Source organism: Brachionichthys hirsutus, chromosome 11 (genome assembly GCF_040956055.1).
Source record: "Brachionichthys hirsutus isolate HB-005 chromosome 11, CSIRO-AGI_Bhir_v1, whole genome shotgun sequence".
Taxonomy (NCBI): Eukaryota; Metazoa; Chordata; class Actinopteri; order Lophiiformes; family Brachionichthyidae; genus Brachionichthys; species Brachionichthys hirsutus.
In genome coordinates this window covers 6,882,004-6,904,179 of record NC_090907.1, presented here as the reverse complement: position 1 = coordinate 6,904,179, position 22,176 = coordinate 6,882,004, and the positions used below count along the sequence as shown (strand labels likewise).

At 45.2% G+C, this 22,176-nt stretch overlaps 1 protein-coding gene across 3 annotated transcripts; it reads right to left on the bottom strand.

The window, feature by feature from the left end:
* Positions 1-687: 687 nt before the first annotated feature.
* Positions 688-18,475, bottom strand: zbtb16b (zinc finger and BTB domain containing 16b). 3 transcript variants are annotated; one of them, XM_068745900.1, is made up of 8 exons: positions 18,352-18,475; positions 16,138-17,393; positions 14,056-14,153; positions 12,157-12,264; positions 11,752-11,838; positions 4,607-4,777; positions 3,427-3,594; positions 688-3,041 (listed from the first exon to the last, which is right to left on the bottom strand). In XM_068745900.1, exons 2-8 carry the CDS (start codon positions 17,292-17,294, stop codon positions 2,812-2,814), a joined length of 2,019 nt encoding a protein of 672 aa, XP_068602001.1. In that variant the 5' UTR covers positions 17,295-17,393; positions 18,352-18,475; the 3' UTR covers positions 688-2,811. The 3 variants fall into 3 exon arrangements, with proteins under 3 accessions (XP_068602001.1, XP_068602002.1, XP_068602003.1); XM_068745901.1 differs by lacking the exon at positions 18,352-18,475 and adding an exon at positions 17,507-17,609; XM_068745902.1 differs by lacking the exon at positions 12,157-12,264.
* Positions 18,476-22,176: the final 3,701 nt, after the last annotated feature.

Here is a 22,176-nt window from a genome sequence, read left to right as displayed (position 1 = left end):
CACCATTAAGCGGGGCTCTCAGCAGCGTTGCCTTTGTCCAGTTGATGGATCGGGCTATAGAAGTGAAATGTTTATGGCTAATTAGGACGACAGAGGCTCTGTGGGAGGAGCTAAGACCAAACCCAAGATCTATGTGCCAACTCGAAAAGCTAGAAATTGTTAATACCCAATACTCCCATATTCTAAGACAGATGTAACACCGGATCACCACGTTTTGATGAAATTTAAAATGAGAGTTGCTGGCAAGAAAATAGAAAGGCCTAAACAAACAGTAAAAGCAATTAGCTAAAAATTATGGTTGGAATGGCTAAAATAAAACATACAATAGAAGGTAATTTACAGGGTCATAGCTAAAAAGGTCCAAATGGTCCAAGTATGAACACAAGCAGGCCAATCCAGTATAGACAGTTCAGCTGATTAAAAAATAGAAGTTCTCACCTCAGCCGAGGCTAGGGCAATGTAATCACCAGCGTTGGTTTTATTTTGTGCACTAGAAAGATAACTCAAAGTTGGTGATGATCCAGATCACCATGTGTAAATCTAATTATGAGGGGAATGAGCTGCTTGGCGGAGGTCCGCACTCTCAGTGCTTTTCTAGTTGCAAATGTAATCTAGTTGATAGTAAATAACATCCAGATAAAAACAGAATTATAGACTGCAGACAGCAGACAAATGAGACCAGATACATAAAATAGTCACTTGTTTTATTCTTTTTTTGACCATGCCACCGAACACTGACACATACGGAGTTGTGCCTGAATCCACACTGAGAAAACACTTTCACACACTGTGTTACAAAGCCGTAATGAAGAGGGATTTTACTGCACACATGGCAAGAAGAACAACCCTGATTGGACACCAGGTCGAGCTTTGATCTGGCCCTGAGGTAGACAGACATCGACATAACCTAAACAATGCTAATTACATCAAATAAAAAGGACATCTGCATTATCACAACATAAAGATACAAAAAAAAAAACCCTTTTCAAACAAAAGTGCTCAATTTTCTTTGGTCCACCAAAGAAATCCAGTTTTAGTGCATGTTCATGTAGAATAGATACAGTGAATGGGTGTTTTCATGGCACTGAGTGTTGTTGGCTACTTAAGAAGGCATTGTTCACGCCCAAGGATGCCAAGATTTGCAATACACATCGTTTTCATCTGAAGATCTCTATTTCGAAAGCGATTTTTGCTGTACAAAACACGCTCGTCTCAGAGCATCAGCCACCATCACAGTATGTTGCCTCCAGTTGCAATGACAGACAAAGTGGATGCACATGGCAGTCTAGCTTTAACTAACAGTAAACAAACACCCAGAAACAACGACTAATAGCACAGACCCAAGTAGTCAAGCACATTGATGCGCTACTTATAAAAAGAGGCACAAGGGAGGGGTCGTAATCAAATCAGAGACTTATAAAACACACACGTGAAGCCGTTACTCAAATGATACCAAATGTAAACAGATAGCAAATTAATGTAATACAAAAATACAACGTTTATATCTATAAGGCCCGTGTTAGGCTCACATAAGGGAATAACATACTATAACAGTTTGTACATTACAGCTACACTTTAACGGACAATAACCTTCTCATGATGATTCAAATTTCCATTTTCTTTTTAAGTATAATAAAAAAAAAAAGTATTTTCATGTTTTCTCCTAGAAAACTGATTTTTATAAGACATCCATATAGTAAAAAAAAAAACCCACGCAAGCCATGTTGAGACTGTTTTCTTTTTTTTTTTTAACAGATCTTCAGATCGTTAAGATTCTGATGCATTTGTTGAAAATTTAAACCTTCAATGTTTGATTGAATAATAAGATGTAGCGCTCGCTCTACTAAAATTCATCCCACACTGAGACCATGACAACAAATATTTGGTAACAAAAAAAGCAACATATAAATAGCAACAAAAAACTATTATATTGCAAGAGTAGCTCAAATTGTGAGTCAGCTACCATGAAATAATAAAACTCACTGCAAAAAAAAAGACAAGGCAATTAAACAGCTCAAGCTTATGAGGTCAAAGCCTGGCAGCCATTCAAGTAAAACATGCAGAAAATAAACTAAACACAACGGCAAAAGAAATACAAACAAAACGCACAAAAAAAAAGTCACAGGAATTTAGAATTAGCAAAGTTCAGCCAATAAGATTGAGGAATTTTCAACATCAAACAATCAAACTGATTTTAAGTAATCAATCAGAAAAATAAAAATAAAACCCTGCTACTCACACAGGTCAGCCTTCACACCGATTTTACCCACCGTGAATCCATTAGTGATACAGTTCCTATCAAAACTGTGTGTCAGTGTGTGCTTCTGTGCACGAGGGCTTTAACAGTCATTCCAGAAACATTGAGAATCAACTGATCTGTGAAGTCCTTTGTGGGAGGAGGACATTATAAATCATTTCTGCTACTTCAAATAAGAGAATTTGCTTTTCTGTTTAATGTAATTTCATATTGAATCCATTTGGACAAAAACTCATTATTTAAAGATTTCAAGTAGTCAACAGCTTTTCCTCATTTACACTTAACTCATTGTTCTTTACAACTCATCATTGAGCAAAAACACACCTAAATGATAATGTGACTTATCATTAGTAACAGCCCGAGTGTAGCGTGTCCGTGTCAGGTTAAAAACCTCACACCTTTCCACCATGCATTGTTCAGCTTATCCAAAAAGTATCTGACTGACTGTTTAAACCCAAAGAGAAGAATGTCACCGTTCAGCACGTAAATCCGCAACGACAGTTAGCGCGTGTGTGTGTGTGTGTCTCAGACTGTGCATGGGGTCCGAGTCCTGCTCAGACGTAACAGACGTACAGGTAAGTCTTTTCTATCCTCCAGTCGGCCGGCACGTCCTCTGGTTTGTGGCCTTTCATGTGCTTCTGCATGGCGGCCAGGCTCGGGCAGAAGTCCTGGCAGATGGTGCACTGGTATGGAGATGCGCCGTTGTGGGTGCGCAGGTGTTTGATCATAGCCGAGTAGTCTCTGGACCGCTGATGACACAGCTTACACTCAAATGGCTTCTCCCCTGAAAGATTCAACAGCAGAGCATTAACCTTGAACACCCAGAGTCTGCCAGGCGAAACAGGAGCCATCGCCATTTAAGTCGACTGTACCGCAGGTCGTGTCATCAACCAAAGGCCTATCTGTCAATTTGCCTCAACATATCAGTGTAAAATGTTGACAAGCTATCATGGACAGATTTTACTGTCTCTATTTCAGTGCATTTCAATTACATTTTAAAATCCGTTTTTTTGGGAGACACGCATATATCTAAATAAACAGACAAAAGTGGCATACCGTATAGAGCCAGTGTGTTTGAACTTTCTAAACAATCTGGGCTCTGTAGTTTACTAAATATTTATATATATATATATATAAAAGAAGTGTGTGTAGACGGTTGGACGACCTACCCGTATGTACGCGGTAGTGCGTTTCTAGCTGGTGCTTGAGGCTGAACCTCTTCCCGCAGCCGTTGCACTCGTAAGGCTTTTCTCCCGTGTGAATGCGTTTGTGGCCCCTCAACGTTCCGTCATCTCTGAAACAGCTTCCGCAGAACTCACACTCGAACGGGTGATCACCTGAAAGCAAGCAGCCACCGTTATTGTGGCGTTAAAGTGCACGACATATGCATGACATGGCACAAGTCCATATGCAGCTGCGTAGGTCAAACAGTCGCAGAGTCTTCTGTGCACGTGCACATCAGGACAGCCCTCTCAGCTGGCTGCCAACAGTTAATAAATAACTGTAATAAAATAAAAGTCCTCCGGGCATGCGCTGCTCCATTTCTTTTTTACCCATACTGTAGTTAATCTATTTCTCTCCCTCGGCTGAGAATTTGACTCATCTTCAATGACCTATGTGCCTCATTATCTCAGTGTCCACAGCAACGGCCAAGTCAGAGGACGCATGGCTCGGCTCATTACAAGCCGATTCTCCCCAATCGCCCGCCCCACTGTGGAGCAGATGACATTTACAAAATGTTACTTCCAAGGAGAATGGCACACAAACAAGATGCGCTTGCCATGGCCAAAACTCCATTCACGTCTCGTCTCTTCACATCAATTATGCATGTCTCCTGTCTAGACATCAAGCCGCTGTGACAGCTGGGAGTGTTATTTAAGGTAAAAGTAGAAAGGGGGACATCTTTTCAGTAAATATCTTCCCCGTCTCCCGCGGCAATAAGACTCACCCTGGGTAGAACATGCAGACAAGTCATTTCCATTTGCATTTCCTTCAATATTTATTTGGGTTTCCTCTATCATTTTGGGTGAACCACACTAGAACTGACAGCCATGAATTGCAGAAGCCCAAAGGCTGTCTAAGAACCCGAAATATAAACAGGATGAAAGTGCCCAAAATATGCACCGGCCGTAACGGTACAGTGCTGCCATCAGAGAGGTGAGTCATCTCATAGAGAAGGGAGAGGATGCATGTAAAATCGAGCAAAAGCTTCAAGCAAGTAACCTAAAAAATTTACTCTCGTGCAAAAATAAACATGTATTTTATTACATGCATGTGCTTGGCACCACGTTTTTGTTTTCCATCAGGAGATTATGCTACAGATGATGATGCAAACTGTTCGACCCTTACCCGTGTGCGAGCGCAAGTGTCTTTTGAGGGTCGTGTGGCTGGGGAAGGGGCGTTCACAGTGGCTACAGATGTAGCTGTGCATGCCTGCATGGACCTCCATGTGTTGCTGCAGGGCCTTCTGGGTCTGGAAGCGCTTTGCACACAGCAGACAGAACACCGCCATGTCAGTCCCTGGGGAACGCACGAGACACAGACACGGTTATTTCAGTACCATACACAGACAGGGCCTTAAGTGGGAAAACTGGGTCACTTCAACTTTGTGCGAGTCCTCTGGAGGGAAAAGCTTCTTTCAAAGAGCAAGTTCCTCTACCTAAACTAACTACCCTAAAAGCCCACAGGCACTTTCAACTGCGCGTCTCTATACGTTCTATTTTTAAAGCATGAAAGCCATTGTTTTCTTTAGGAATTTCCCACACAACGAAGAGCATGCCAATCACATAATCAATGGCTCCTTCCTGGAGCGTTAGATGTGTAATTATTCTCTTCATTCCCCCCCCCCCCCCCCCCACCAGGAGTCAGCGCCAGCCTGTGAAGTCCTCCGTCTCTGTGCTCAAAGAGCGGCTGATGGTGGCTCCACCCTAAATGATGCCTACACTATGCGCACTGTGCAGAATGTTAAGTAGTGATGTCAAGCCATTAAAGGCAGGACGGCAGGAAAAAAAAAAACACAATCCAGTTTAATCCTGTGTGTGACCTGGCATCTCTTTGGGGCTGATTTCCTGTTGCACATGGTGTGGAGAGGAATACCGATCAGGAGACACTGGCAGGGAACGCTGGAGTCAAAATGGCTATGTGAAGAAGATCCATTGGCTGTCATACAGTCAACAGTTGATCTACAGGCTGCGCACGCCGGCACTCAAACCCTTTCTGGCATTCAGACGGACGCAAGCTCATATGTGTGTGTGTGTGAGATAGCACTGAGGGACTGGTTAATCAGCGGCATTGGATGTAATGTGCATGTCCTGGTGAGTGAGGCTTTAATGTGAGATTATGAGGTCCTTATTTCTCTGTCTGCTAAGGTTGCAGATCATTTACAACGCCAGCAGGTCCCATTGCTCCTGACTCGGATTCAATCAGACATCTCCAGCGGAGGATCATTAGTAAACAGAGGACTGTGCCAGCACTTCATTGGAATTCAAGTGGGGTTGCTATGTCGCATTTAAAATGCAGTCTGATGAGGTCCACTAAATCAAATCATTTGTTACTGTTATTGAAGTGCCTTGAGGCAACTGGCAATTAAATTGGAATTAACGTAGGGAGAGGGATACAGCACACATACTAAGAGGGAAGAGTGTCAGACACTTGCTTTAGGTTCTGTCAATTAACAGGCAAGCCTTTTCAAAGCAGAGTGAAACAGAGACAAATCGTGTACATTCAGATTCTCCAGGATAAATAAGAAAGTAGTCACTGTTCATTGTTTACTTAATCTGCATTTCACAAATGGCTCAAACAAAGCAAAACACTTTTAGACTTTACATTTCACTGATTTGGTGTGGGATGGAAACACAGAAGTCTCTTCTTACGGGTTATGCTTCTTTTTTTTTTTTAACCTAGTCTCCAACAGTAAAAGCAATAACAGGACTGACCACTAGTAATTATTAACAGAACGAAGACACGTTGAAAGACATTCCCCGATCTTAACAATCCTGCATTGATGCGGTCCAGCAGAAGGAACTGCACCTGTTCAGAGGCTTTAGGGCACAAAAGGGCACACAATGAGGTTCAGGCCCTCATTGACCAAGCCCATTAGTCATAGGTTACTCAAGTAACTCCTACAATCCCTGTCTTTATGTGTCACCTAATGACTAAGGCCCTCCCTCACCCATGGATCACAATAATTTAGTTGAAGACAAAAGATCCGCCGTACTCTATTCCCCTTGTCCACTGACCAAACAGGAAATCCTTCCACTCTGCAACCAACCAGCCTCTCTTTCCGCCTGAATCACATCTAACTGAAGCTGGTGTGCTATCTGGATAGCGATCTATCAATGGGCGAAGAAGCACAAAATGCATTCTTTCCAGGACCTGTTGGAAAGATCCTTGATCCAATTAAAAGACTTGCAATATTTAGTATAGCCAGCAGGGGGAGTGCTTTAAATTGAAATCTTTCCTGGTTATTTTAGCTGCAGGCAGAGCCTTCAAACAAGTGAATAACACATTCTCAAGCTTGTAGATACTTCAAAGAGCCCTAATGAAATCTCTCGCTTCTCTCTCTCTACATTGGCTATCACTTCTTATAAGTGCTTGTTGAAATGCAGCTCACACACACTTTGTTTTGCCTTCGCTGGAAGTTTGAACAATCCTTTTTCTTGGCGGAGGTTACGCCTTACTCCCCGGCACACCCGGAGACGCCGACAGATCGTACACCCTGATCCTTCTGTCACCAACAATACTGAAACTCGAGTTGAGAAATGTGACAAATATTCTGTCACAAGAATGTCACTCTTGATCTCAGACTGACGCGCAGTGACAGCAGCTCGGATGTCGTGTGTTTTATTTTTTTTTTTTTTGCTCTCCTGTTTCATTCGTGCTTTCGATGCTGAATATAAAAATAACAAATAATATCTTGACGTGTAAACAAAATCTTTGGAGGCAGGGAAGCGTTTGTATGCGTTAGCGGTGGCATTCCGGGCTTGCTTGCGTGCTCTGTTAACTTTTCAAACAAAAAGGATTTGCAGTTGGAGAGTTTTCCCAGTCAGCTTTGGTAATAAGTGCCGAGGAACTTCTTTATAAAAGAGAACGCCTTAGTGTTGGCTGCGCTGCCCCCTGCTTTCTCACCCTAAACCAGACAATGGGCATGGGATTTGGGTTTCAACACACAGGCTGACCCCTGACCTTTGGTCCTCAATGGGGTAAATACCATGCAATCAATGGTATTCCTCAAAGAGCTGACTGAACGTCGTGTTGAGAGAGGGGGAACTTTAGCAGTGACAGGTAATCATTCACTTAGAAACAGGAAGAAAATATAAACATTTGGTGTGTGTGTTTTATCACAATTAGATTAGCGGCTCAGGAGAGTCTGAGGCCTCGCTTTTTAACGCCATGTTAGCGCTCATGGGATTTAACATCTGCCATTTCAGTCCGACCAAGGCGGGAGTCATGCAGCCATGTAGCCCAACAAACAACCGTGTGTCCAGGCAACCAGATAGGATCATGGTCCTTGTTGGGGTGAAGTGCTCGAGCTAATCCCTTCATTCACAAATAAGCGCAGCCTGTTTCTTTTCATGCAGCAAAACAAAAAGTTTTCCCACCCCGAGAATCTGGAAGTAAACCTGCCGCAAACTGGACAAAAGGGTCCTCTTCAAGGACGACCACAAAGCTGTTTAGCTTTACGTTTAATCTTAATTTTACTGAGCAGAGGCGAATGATTGTAACTCATTGGCTTGTGAATGATTTGTCCTTAATGTTTAGGGACCAAAAAAAAAACAAATGTAGAAAATAATCAAGATTTTAATTGCGTCTGACTGCAGCAATTAACAGCTCAGCAAATCTCCAGCTGTCAAAAGGCTAAGGATACTTAGGCAGATTTCACAACTTATTCTTACACATCATGGCTGCTTGTGTCCACCAGCTATAATGTGCATTGTGCAGCCACTAGAGCTTCATGTCCTCGGGCTCCGTCTATACGCATCCCACTCACCGGCACGTCTCAGGTGAACATGCAGCCATGCAGGCGACATAATGCGTTAGACCTCGCATGACCCCGTGCGTTCATGCTACTGTAAATGTTCACGCAGACCGCTCCAGAGGAACACACACACACACTACCTTAAGCAACCCCGGGCCCTCAGACTGCTAATCTACCCGAGTGAGGAACAACAGACTTAATAATTAACGCGACAACAGATGCATTGCTCATGTTTAACCACCCTTCCACGGATCAGTTCGTTGACGCCACACATTAAATGATTTGCCTGGATTCTCAGAATGTTGACAGTATTTTTTCATTGTCATACGAGTTGATATTTAATATGGCAGGCAGCCCGTAGCTTTGCGTATCAGTGACAGTTTGTGCAAATAAATACCGGGGGGGGGGGGGGGGCACAATGACCGAACAGAGCAATGGTTCATCTCAGTTAACGCCCTGAATAAATTGCAATTATGACGTGACGATGGACACACAATTAGGCGAGCTAAAAGGTCTGCATTATAACGACTGAGCCGAATGTGACTGGACTGCAGGACCGTTTAATTAGGGCTCCGACAGAAGGCGATATTATTCACTCCGTGTAGCAGGCTGCGCCGTGCAGAAGCAGCAGCGGTGCAGCTGCTTGAGCACACAAAAGGCACCGCTCTCCATGGTCAGCTGACATTGTTTGAAGCTAATAACAGCACGTTTCTGTTGGTGTCGTAGATTAGCTATGGAGTCGGGTTCTGCAACATGTAAAAGCTTGCTGCTCCGGGGCTCTCACCAAACAAACCCCTTTGTTTGGTGAGAGCGATTTGGAGACAGATCCATTCTTGTATTTTGGGCGCTGACAAGTAGGTCAGTGGAGAGTATGACAGCGCTGTGGCGAGACGTAAACAGCAGCACATGACCATGTTTTCCTCTCCGTCCTGGCATCCAACACCAGCAACAACCCCCCAGCCCCCGTCCTCAGGAAGCCCTCACATATCCCCCTACCTCCATCCCTTCACAGTCCTTCTCACCCCCTCCCCCTCTCCCCACCCACCCGCTTTTTGATTTCCAACTGAAGCAACCCGAGGCCATTCACCTCTGATATATCAAAATGATCAAAGATACTTTCACTGCAGTTTAACGTTGCCAAATTGCTTCAGAGTAAGGCTCCCCAAAAGGAGCATTAGCGGCCCCTCAGACGAGGGGGACCCTCGTGCTGCAGCTGCTAATCTGCGAAGAGGAAACTAATTTGGCCACAGAGCAAATTAAAGCCCAGGCAGGACGATCAAGAGTGAAGCAGTGAAAGATCCGGTTTGTTTTATTGATTCTTCTTTTTTTTTTGAGAAATAGAATCCAGATTAAACGCTATAGCGTAGAGTTGCCAAAGGTTCTCTCACAACCTCAACGCAACTGATTGTATTACCCGTGGCGAGCGTCAGCGGCGGCTGCAGGAGTGTCACTAAAAGGGTCGTGCGTCACAGCAGAGCAAAATGAGCCCGTACCGTCCCTTTGCACCGAGCTCTGGATACAGCGCCAAGCTGAAACCGAGCTCTGGATGTTTACAGCATGGGCAGAAACTTTTGGGCATCGTTAACACCCCTCCATGTCCACCTCCATTAAGTATTCATACTATGCGTGTGTGTGTGCCACCTGCAGTTACAGTTACACGCCAGTGCTCCTGAGAGGGTTATCGCCTTTCTGGATGTAGCAAAAATAAAATGGTGTGGATTCACACATTAAGGAATCATCCCACAACCGTGCACCTTTTTTTATTTTTATTTTTATTTTTTACATTTGCAGAGGTTTGAGTCGCAGCGTTGTCCCTTCAGGCTAATAGTGTTAAAAGTGTCGCTTCCCTATGAGGTAGAGTTGTGTAATCATGAAGGCGTTCATAATTAATTCATGAGTGGCAACAAACAAGACATCAGTGGTTTTAAGACAAGGACTACATCATAATACAGAGTGTCAGGGTGAGAGTTCAGATCTAACTGATCAGGAATATAGATTTGTCCACTTTAAAATCGGTATTTAAATCACTCTTCTTTCCATCATCCCATCATCTGGAGATTCTCTTTTCTCAACTACTTATCTCTCCAGTCTTTCCAAACTAAAAACAAAGGTCATTCTGTTCCAGAGCGCAAAGTCATGTCTTCAAATAGTTTGTTTTGTCCAGCAAGCAGTCCAAAAACCAGAATAAGTTTTTTTACTGTGAAACCCCCCCAAAACAAAACCCACTGTCTTTACAGAGGATGGAAACAGTAAAACATTAGAGTATTAAAGTACAAAGATATGCAAGTTAACATTCTGTTGATTAAATAACCAGCTCATTATAAACCACATTTGAACTCATTTAAGCTTTGAATTGTTCTCAGTTACTCACTTTTAAATCTGTATTCCGGGATGCGTCAGGTGCCGATTCGTGGGAATGTTCCATCGACACTCAAGATGTGAGCGATCAAAATGAATTTGATCCATTATACGATAACTGTATGTACATACTTTTGCGATACTGATACCTTTTACATATTCTTGATTTTGGGTTATAAATAATAGTCCCCTAAAATCATTTATTATACATCAGCTTTTTATCTTCGGTTAAAATCTCCATGTTTTATGTTTCATAATGATGCGGTTTGGGAATTGAAGCCATAATTTGAGAATTTATAAACCCTTAGTAAACTCTAGTTTAATAATAATGCAGCACCATTGTGTTTTTAGAATAGAAATAACAAACTAATAATGGAAGTCATTTGTTGGTACCTCACATTTAATTTCAGTGGTTTTATAAATGAGCTTTTCTTCCCTCCTTGTTTGACCCATAAAACACATTGATTGATGCTTTTGCAAACAGTTATGAGTAATTTCTTCTTCTCTAATAATAATCACACTGACATCTGGGAATGTGGGAGGTAAACACATGTTTGAGAATGAAATCTTTTTTATTCAAAAGACTGAAGCAGCTGCATTTCCTCTGGGGGATTCTTCTTCTAAAATCTAACAACTGAAATTTATGAGTCTCATGTTTGTGCTGCACTCAACAACAAAAAAAAAAATGTATTCAAATACACGAGCTGAAAACACTGGATTAATCTCGGTGCCGAGTGTTAATGCTGGACACGCTAAGAGTGTATTGATATCTTTGTAATCAGAAAGGACAGAAAAACAAGAGTGTTCATCATGTTGCCCAATGTGTGTGAGCACATGTAAATAATTCCACTCTCGGTCAGGATGTACCGGTAGGATAGTGTGTCTGTGGAGCTGTGATGTCGGTCCAGGCAGTGGGCCTGGATGCCAGGAGATATTAGTGGGTGATATGTGAGCGGGCCTCCCACCTCCCTGTTGATAAATTATGGAGCATCGTGACAGGAGCAGTTTAACCAGCCAGCATGACGAGCACGTTTAGACCCAACCATCACAAGTCTTGCAGTCGCAGCTCACTTGACAGCTCAATGCATGCTGCCCAGGTTAAATATACAGTGTGTGTGTGTGGAGGAAGTATTCGCACATGCACACGTCTGTTAAATACCTGTGTGTGTCTGTCTGTGAGCTTCCAGAGCATCCTCTGAGGAGAATGTCGCACCGCACTGATCGCACACCAGCGCCTCTGCAGGAGCTGTAGGTAAAAGATTCACAAGAGGGCATCTTGATTAGGCAGGTAAACACACACGTGTTTGATTGCAGAGTTAGTCAGTCGAGTTGGCGTCTGGAGAGAACGGCGGCGAAAGCGACGAGCGTGAAAACAAAGGAGCCCCCCCGTTTCAGGAGTCAACGAAGAGCCTCGCTCGTCACTCGCTTTGTGCTTCCCAGGTGTTAAACACAAGGAAGAGCACAATGGAGCAGGGGACAAACAAAAGCACCAGACAGGGCGCAGCGGCCCCTCTTTGGAGGCAAAAAAAAAAAAAAAAGAGCCGAGCCGAAGCGTTTTATTTACCATGCCCCGTTATCAGTCTCTGAACAGTGAGCAGACTGTCTGCCTGAGAGGCCACAGAAGGACTGGGTGTTCTCTCTACAGCAGACGCTTCCCGCCTACGGCACATCCCTTTATGAAGAACAACAACAACAAAAACAGTTCAGAGTCAACACCCTGAGTCCCATCGCACAGACAGTAGCTACAGTTCCCGGTTCACCTTTGGAACGCCCTCGTCTGCTGCGATGAAAACAGGAAAGAAAGTAATATGCATGCTGCTTGCACAAATGTCGGCTCCTTGTTCTGCGCTCACCGTCACAGACAGACACATGGAACAGATACATGTACGTGTACACACACACATACACACAGCTGTTTGGATGTGGGCTGGCTCTCGTAGAGATGTAAATCGGTTGCAGATCCATACCGGCCCGAGGCTCATTCACTGATCTATTTTCTGCTCAGCTGGCTTTAAATGAAGTTAAAATGACTCATTAAAACACCCACAAGCTTTGGGAACTCTGAACACCGCAGCCTAAATGTGGTCCTCTTTCAACGTATGATGCCTCTATACACACACACACACACACGCCGCTGCGCCGCCGCTCCGATCGCTGTGCAGAAACAACAAAAAAGATGCACTCTGTTCATTTCTCAGAAGGACAATTTTCACAAACGAGCATTTCCCCGTGTGGAAACGGTGCATTTTGTCATGCAGGGCAAAAATAAAGCTTCATAGCGAGTGGCGTTATTTCATGGCAACAATTGGAGCAATGTTGTAGATCCTGACGTTGTGCGACGCTGTCCAGCGTGTCGTGTTGTGTTGTTGTGTTCTGCGAGATTGTGTGATAAGGGAAGAAGAGAACATAGTGCATTGTCTTGTGCAGTCAAAGGCACGGAGTGTGCTCTCATCCATAAACCATCAAACTGTCTCCAGACGCGGCTGCAATCGTCCTCCATCAAAACACTTTGTCTGGCATACCAAAATAAGAGCCAGCATCGAGCTGAATACCAAATCAGCCCATTAGAGCGGCGGAGCTCTCGCTCCTTAGCAACCAGCGGGATCTAAGGGCGCTATACCGAAATACACGGCGACAAAGAAATGAGATCCACGGCGCTTTTTTGTAGTATTATAGGTAGAAACATCGGAATGCGGAGAGTCGGTGCATGAATTCAAATTCGGTTGAAGATGCCACCGTCTCGGATGCCGCTGCGAATTGAAAATCAAAGGATGTTATGGAGGTCTGAGGGAGACGCAGGACAACGCGTGTGTTTAGGGTTATGTGTAGAGCAAGGAGGAGGAAGAAGAAAAGATGACTCGGTTAAAGTTTAAAGAGGCACATTTTCCCTCGTCTCTCAGCAGTCTGTCATTTCTGAACAATCCTCAAAGAGGAGGCGGCGAGGACAGGGACCTTGCCACATCTATGTTCAAGTACCAACTGAGGCTTCTGTTTTAGTTTCATTTTTAGTCCCTGACCCCCCCCCCCCTCTCTTTCTCTATTTTGGATAAAGTAGCTGGGAGAGCAGTCAGGTCTGATTAAGTCTGCGTTTGGGTACAGTGTGTTCCTGGACACACATCTGCGAGCGAGCCATCACACACGCTTCGGAACACTGGCAGAACACCCAGGCCTGCCGGCAGCTCGTGATGTCATCACTCAGAAGGGGCAGAGCTGGCGAGCTGCCAGAGTCTTCCAAAAAAAAACACAGAAATAATTCAAACGGAGAGCGGAGAAAGAGGTGCACAGACCTGAGCATGCAAAAGCAAGCAAGATCCAAATATTCAGGCCAGCACTAACTGGTAAGAGGGTTTGTGGGGGGGGGGGGGGGGCACTAGTGTGAACAGGTGCACTGAAAGGCCACACAATCACAAGGGTTCACAAGAAGTGTACACTCTGAGAAAATAATTTAAGAGTTGCCAAGTACCTGAGTGAGACAGCATGTGCATCCTCAGCCGCATGCTGTCCTGGAAGTGCTTTCCACAGTATTCACAGCCGTGGCCCTTCTCCTCAGTGTGGAGCCTCCTGAGGAAACAAACACGGAAGTGAGACCGTTCCCACAGACCAGAGAACGGGGGGGGGGGGGGGGGGGGGGGGCACCCTTGTGATAATAAAAGTATCTGATTTGTAACGCCTTTTTTATATAAGGTCTCCCAAACCCAGAAGCACGATTGGCCCTGGAACAAGAGGAGCGCGTTTCAATGCCGGCGCGAATCCCTCGCCGAACGCAACATCATTAGCGAGAGAGGCCCTCGGAGTTGTGAATCACAACGCATGAATGCTAAAAGAACACAGACAATGGGATATCTGGCTTATTTCAGAGTGCAGACATACGCGTGCCTGCACCCGCCAGCACTGCGAGACATTGGGTACGCACAAACACAAGCACATCCCAGAACAGCGCACACACACACACACACACGCGTCCTGTAACTGCAATGAAAAGGAGAAAAGATGATTCTCCAAAGCTCCCCCAGCAGCTAAATCGTATCATATCACATACATCCGAGCATACGAGGCATCTGTACTGTTATCCTCACATCACCCGGCTAAGAGGAGAGAAAATCGCCTCACAGGAGTCGGGAGAAGATGAACTGCAGGCAAAGTGAGTCCTGAGATGATGGAGTTAAATCAACATTCAGGTATGAAGGAAAGGTGAAGAGCTCAGCAGCACTGTTTTAGTTTTGAATTATAATATAATAATCCATTCAGTGATGTTTAAGCCAATTAAAGATTTTGAGATCAGGACTTGCTGAAAAACATGACGAGCTGTGATTACTCTCTTCACGCTTGAATAACCTTCAACATGGCTGTTCTCATTCCGTGATGTAAACCACACTGTGGGCATCAACCTGGAACAAATATTGATGCATTTACTGACATTTATTTTAGTTTGAAATCTCTTGTCTCTGTTCATTCATTCAGCTGTGACCAAACCAAAGCTTTTTGAAGATTCATGGGCTTTTTTTTTTTTTTTGTACTCCAACTGAGTCAGGATTTAATGAAGACACACAAAATGTCAACCTGCAGACCAGGTGTATGCTCAGTGACCTGGTTGCAGACCTACAGCAACTTCATTACGTCCTCAAGCAGTAGCAGCGATGAAACTCCTCCAACCCCACGGAAACATCCACCCGTCTCCGTGCGTAAGAAACACGCATCACTAAACATCCCGCAGGAAGCTCCGTTTCTACCGAGCCCACTCGTGTGGCGCGAGGCTGAAATGTCAGGCGGGGTGGGATGAGGGGGGGCGGGGGGGGGGGGTCACAGATCACCCTGTTTCCAATCATTAGCGTTGAGCCAAGCACACACAATTATTAATATGCGTAATCAAGCTGATGAGAATTGTCACCGAGCTGAACGGCAGCTTTTATTTTTTTGTGCAACGACATGATGCAGATGGACAAGCTCGCAAACAAACGAGCGAGCGGCGTGACAGAAGCTGTCCGTCATTCGGCTGAGGAGTCCACCCTGGTCCCTGCTGAGAGCCTCCTCTCTGCTGCTGCTGCACAGGAATGCATATCAAACGGCTTAAGAGGTGGCCTGTTGCGTCAGGCACGTACATCAAGCGCCTAACAAAGGCCCGATTCAGGACGCCTCGCTGCTCAGACACGAGAGCAGGCGTCTGAGGATAAATGAACGCGTTTCCTATCGCTCCATCCAGCTTTTAGCTCTCGTGGTGATGGGGAACCCTGAAAACCACCAGTCCATTACAAAAAGACGGGCTCTTTTCCTTAATGGGATAATCGAGTGCTTAAATTCATCCTACTGCACAAGCCGCACGTCTTTAACTCGACTTACAAGGTCTGTCAGTAAAAAGCAGCATAGTTTGCTTTTATTATTGTGAAAACTGCACATTCTTTAGTTTGGTTTTAAAGTGAGAAATAAACTTTAACTGGCACACCGTACTTCTTCCGTTCTTGCGATAGAACAAATAGATTTAAAGCATGCTTCGATGCCGTAGGGTGGTTCACAAACGTGTTGTTGATTGATCGCTGGCGAACGTTACCTGTGCTGCTCCATGGCCTGCCGGCTGTGCAGCTGGAGCCCACACTCGCCGCAGCACTGCTGGGCCTGAACGTGGCCCTCGTGCCTCATCCCTGCTGCAAACTGGCCCAGCCTGCTGAAGAGCTCCCGGTGCAGCAGGCCTTGGTGCAGCAGGCCGCCGTAGGCCCTCGGGTCCAGTGGGACGCCCAGGGACGGGGCGCCTGAGACGGGCGCTGGCAGCGCCCCCTCCCCTGTGTGGTTGGGGCCCACGGAGTACACCGAGGCCAGATGCTTCTCGGACATTCCTGGGAAACAGTCGAGAGAGCCCCCGACCACTTGCCCTCCGTCTTCAGGACCCGGGTGCAGCTCTCGAGCGCTGGTGATCACGCTGCCTCTCAGGGGCGTCCCCGGACCCTCATCTCTGGGTTGGTCTGACATGCAGCTGCCCTCCCCAGCGCTGGAGGACCGACCTTCACAGCCGTCAGCATCATCCACCTGCATGCGCTCGGATTTTATGGCAGGGGACTGGGATAGCTTACTGCGGCGCTGAGGCTGCTGGGAACTTTCGATGTCGACCTCCGTTCCCAGTTCGGGACTTAATTCAGGAGGAGCCTCGGCCTCCGGCCCGGGGGAGCTCCGATCCGTCACGTGGTACAGAGCCAGGTGGTGCAGAGCCGTGGGAGTCGTGCGGTTGGGTCCGTCCTGTATGGAATGCTTCTTGGACATCAACATGTGTCTCCAGTGCCTGACCCGGCCGTGGTCATCGTGCTCTCCAGAGCCGTGATTCCTCACCGCCGCCTCCTCGCTCTGCTCCGCTTGGATGGTCTCCAGCACCTTCAGGCACTGCTCCTCCAGGTACTCGATCTCCAGGATCTCAGCGGCGTACAGCAGGTCGTCCAGGTCCTCGGCCGTGGCCTGGAGCGAGGCGGTGTACGCGTACTCCAGGATCTGCTGGAAGGTCTTGGGGGACAGGAAGTCCAGGGCGTAGCGCAAGCTGCTGCGGTGGAACAAAATCTCAAACATTTTACTTGTGCAGGCCAGGACCGTGCGGTGCGCAGGGAACTCCTGGCCGTCCACCGTGATGATGACATCACACAAGGTGCCCGTCAGACGCAGCTGATTGGCCCGCTGCAGAAGCGTGCTGGGGTGAGTCGGATTGTAGAGCTGGAGCACGCCCATGTTTGTCAGACCCGTATCCACTCGGACCTTCGCTGAGCCCACGCATGAGGTGTGGCCGTCTCACCTGCTGCACTTGTTTGTTTGTAGGCCTGCAGGTCACTAGGAAAGGGAGAGAGAGAGAGCAGGATGGTTAGTGGCCGAGCGAGAGACAGTCAGTCAGTATAAATAAAAGGAATCAGAGTGAAACATGCTGTACAGTGTTTACTATTTACCCGGTACCGCCTCACCAGGGCCTTCATTTCTAATATAAAACGTGTTCGTTTGTTTTGATTCGGACCCACGGAGAGACAACAAGTCAGGCAGCAACAGCCGGTGAGGTCCCGGTGGGAGCCGCCGCGTCACGTCGCGGTGACGCTGTCTGCATACTGAGAGGTGACGGTTCAATCCGTCAAGCCCCTCCACGCACACGCACACGCGCAACAGGTATGCCATTAGAAACGCCTCGGGGACATGATGACTTCGTTCAGGCTGCGCACGTGCTTGATTAGATTGATTAGAGTCAAAGACAATTAAGGCGCTCCGCAATAAATCAATCAATCAATCCATGAATAAGTTATCAAGCTGATCAAAGCGTGAGAACGGCGCGCGCCTCTGTGACGGACTCGCAGCCTCAATGTCGGCATCAGGATGATGGAGCTGCGCGCGATGGTTATTCTAACAGCGGCGCGTCCTCGAGTAACCGCGACGCGAGAGCGCATCAGGTGCGGACGCGCAAATCCGCCGCTGTCGTTAACACATTGCGACATATCCGCGCCGCTTATTTACGGTGTCCGCTGTTTGAGGGAGCGCGTTCCGTCTGAATAATGTAATTATCCCGAATCAATGTCTAAACTGCTGCGGAGCGCTCAAGTTTACACAAAAAAAAAACAACCCGACTGGGGCCAAACTCGGCTCCATTCCCACATGTGTGCGCTAAAAAATATAAAAATAAAAAGAAGTGACAACAACCCGACACTAAACTGACATTATTCAACAATATGAATTAAAATGAGTCTCGGCTGAGCAGTAACAGATCGGAGCTGCGGGGATGAGGCGCAGAAAGAGCGGTGGTTCCTACCTCCGTCTCCGAACGTCCGCCGCGGATTATCCAGGCAGCACCGCGTTACACATTTCACAGTACCCGCTCCGAACTCAGCCCCGCTCCCCGTACGCGAAGCGTCGCCCAGCAGCGACGGTCAAACCAGTGCGCGCAACTCCAGACTTCCCAGTGCGACCTTTCACAATAAGAGCTGTCGCCAGAACCACGTGTTGAAACGCGTCGCTGCGAAGCCACAGACTCACGGTGGCGTTAAATAACGAGCAGCTGGAGGTAATTAGTAGATAGTTGTGTTACCATTATTCTGACATTTTACTTTTACTCTGCGGCAGACAGAGAATGATGTCAACCACGCGTTCTCTTTAATGGGTCACACGCTCATGGAAGTCACGGGGAAGTATTTGAACTTGTTTTAATAGTCATATAATTACTCTGTCACAATGTAGAAGAAGAAAGTGGAACTGGAATGTTGAGAAACCGTTTATCTAATCCAGCCCTCTCTCTCTACCTTTAACACTGCTTGTTTATATACCTGTTCAATTATTTGAACGGCTTTTCTGTGTACATTTGGTTTCACTGCTGTACTTGTAGTTATTTTATTATCTCATGTACATAAAATATGATGAAACATACAGTAATTAGATGCATATAAATTCAGCTGCAGAAGATAGTTTAAATATATTTGACTTACTGCTGCAAAATAATACAATAATATAATTATTATATAATTATAACCATCGGTGTATGCAGATGATAGTCATATAGATCTTTCACAGAGCATTAAGAGGTAGCAGAAAATGAAAACATTTATGAAAAATATCCCAAATTTACACACAAGTGTAGGATATTCCATCACTGGCGGTACTTCTATTTTTGCTTGAGTGAGTGACCTGAATACTTCTACAGCCAAAAATGAATTAACTTCCTGAAATAACCTGTTACAATATATTTGAAATGACCTCAATTGTAAACTCCAGGGTTTTAAAAAATGCACCACATTACCTCTTAGCCCAATACGAAAAGAAAAAATCGGGGGGGGATTTCTATTTTCAAAAATAAATGTATATTTAGGGCAGGTTTGATACATGTATGGTTTGGTCATTCTTGATCGTTTTTTATAAGAAGTTTTGAGTCTGAAAACACGATTTTTACTTTTGTCTTACTCCAGAGCCCAGCAACAACAATTCCTTTGTGCCCCAACTGTAGCCTAAGTGTTAAAAGATGACAGACTTTACAAAGTCTTGAATCTTGCATTAGATTAAATTCAGAAAATCACACAAAAAACAAAACAAACAAACAACAGAATACAGACATTTGTGCGAAGCACAAACACGTTTTTAAATCCGTTTTTTGTGTAGAAACAGCTTTGGACGAAAACAAATCGACAATTTGATACTTTCTCCGGAACGACACCACACGTCGCTCACTGACGTTCACCTTTAATTTTGAAGGCTACATCGTTTTACTTCCTGTGTCGTCACGGCTACCTGCTGCTGACTTCACAGGCTGCGAATCATCCCCGGGGGTGACGTCACGGCTCGGAACAAACAGCCTTTGCTCCCGTCTGCCCCGCCCCCCTCCCCCCTCCCTGTCAGGGCTGCTTCAGAGACAGCTCACCTGAACGACTGGCAGGTTTCCGGCCAGTGAGAAACATGAACCGGTTAATGCGGAAAGTGAAACACGAGTCGAACCTGTTAAGAACTTTAAAGTCACACTCGCGAAAAAAAAAAAAATCGAAGTAATGACGAGGGAACCGGCGAACCGGGATGCCCTGCGGGGTCACCGCGGGCCGCCGCGGCTGTTGACGCAGCAAGGAGGAACGGCACAGCCGAAAATATCAAGCCCTCACCGGTACTCGGTATTTTGACATCCCATAGCCTCCGGGAATCCACGGTACTCTTGCACAAACATGCATTATGTAACGGGTGTTGATGCGCTCCCTCGCGTATCCGGACAAGCAGCCAGAGTTATTTGCAGCCTCCAAATAACCCGTTCGCTCAGTAACCTTTCTGTTAATAGTGTCCGTGACATGGCGAAAGGGAATCCAAAGACGTGCTTTTACCGACACCTAGCGGCCGGATCGGGTCACTACGAGGAAGTGGATTTACAGGACAGGTCTCTTCAAAAAAAAAAAAAAAGGAAAACGAATGATAAAATGGGGCCAAGACAAAATTAGATTTGGAAACCATTTTTATTATGCAAATGAGTTAGCACTCAGACTGTACACAACATATATTTTCTGAGCTGGACCCAGTAAAACCCAAAAAGGAGCACCCACAGACGAGGGAGCAAGGTGGTCTGGTAACAGCAAGGTCTGTAAAGCTCATCTTAGTTTCCCTCTAGGATTAAATCAGTATTCCGTTCCTTTGACATTAGATCTATCTAGCATAATGGTTCAGGTGGACCACCCTGCTTCCTGCCAGTGACATCCTCAACAGTTGCCCTTGGTGAGTGATTTTTGTACAAAAAGACTAAAACGTAAAAAAAAAAAAAAAAAAAATTCAAAGACCACATTACAGAACAATTTTAAAAACAAGCGGGGAAGGGAAATAAAACAGTGTAGTAATACCAGCACAGGCTCCGAAGGCGACACTCATTAAATCAACGAGGTGTGGTATTTCCCCTCAAACAAATATGGACACATCTATCTGCCTTTTAGTTATACATTATAAATTACAGACTGAATTCATGCCAAGGTTCAAAACACCTCCCTTTCACTATAGCTGGCAATAAATGGTGCCGTGACCAGACAGACAGTTTCATACACTACACGCGTTATAATGGCCACATTAGTCCATTTATCACACTTTTCTTCTAGTAATACAATATATTAAATAAAAAGAGGCTAAATCTCACAACAAAGCTATGCAGATTATCATAGCAACCGATGACGAGACAATCTACTGACACGTAGGCACAAGCTTGCAGGGTTAGCTTTTAAGTAGCACAAAAATGTTTGTTTTTTTCTTGCCGACTTCAAAATCATAATGAAGACAGACCCGCTTTAATGTGAGGAGGAAATGATCGCTTTCATATTCAAATGTTGTACAAGCAAGAATTATTGTGAGATTATTATTATTAATTTAATTTAATGATTGTTGTGAGCAACATTATTTGTTCGTTTGATTTCAGATTCAATCCTTTTTTCTTTAATCACACATTTTTTATTAATGAGTAATTAATGTGGGTTAATCCTCTATTTTCTTCACCATTGCAAACACGGTTCTGACCCGCTCTATGTTTAATCAATGCCAGCGTATCTGTGAGAGATGAATCATGCCTGCAATGACAGAGCGAAACCATAAAGCTTGGAAACAAAGCTTCACAACCACTTTCTGGTCAGACATGCAGAACAAGCTATTTAATGAGTAGCCCATAAATAAAAAAACAAATGCAAGCAGTTCTACATTTGAACATGAACATAACAAAAATAATTTCTATATATAGTCAGGTTTTTTTTTTGTCTTCTTTTACATTTCTGTTAATTTGGATCTTGTGTGCGATTCCAACTGAAGATAAGACGCCGATTGAAACGAGACTGAATCGAGTCTGATTTCAACGATCATGATTCGGAGATATTCCTCGTTCCTGACCGGTCAAATAAAATAACACTAAAAAAATAAAATCAATCTCTGGAGCTCTATGGATGAACTCCTGGGTGTAACGGTGAACGTTTGATGCATGAAGCACAAAGTGCACTCCAACGGATCGACACATGCATGTAGATTTTAAATATGTACTTAAGGGCACTGGAAATAAAAAAAAAAAAACTTCTGTGGTATTTCTCATTTGATGCTGCTGCAAAAAACAAGATTTGGGCCGGGCTGGGGTTTCCCCATTTACCCA

Bases quoted from the DNA above. Each gene is read 5' to 3' on its own strand.
- zbtb16b (XM_068745900.1), bottom strand. From the start codon at position 17,294: ATGGGCGTGCTCCAGCTCTACAATCCGACTCACCCCAGCACGCTTCTG. The intron at 12,265-14,055 runs GTACTTGGCAAC...TTCTTCATAAAG, and splicing joins GCACATGCTGTCTCACTCAG to GGATGTGCCGTAGGCGGGAA. The intron at 11,839-12,156 runs GTAAATAAAACG...TTTTACCTACAG, and splicing joins GAGACTGATAACGGGGCATG to CTCCTGCAGAGGCGCTGGTG.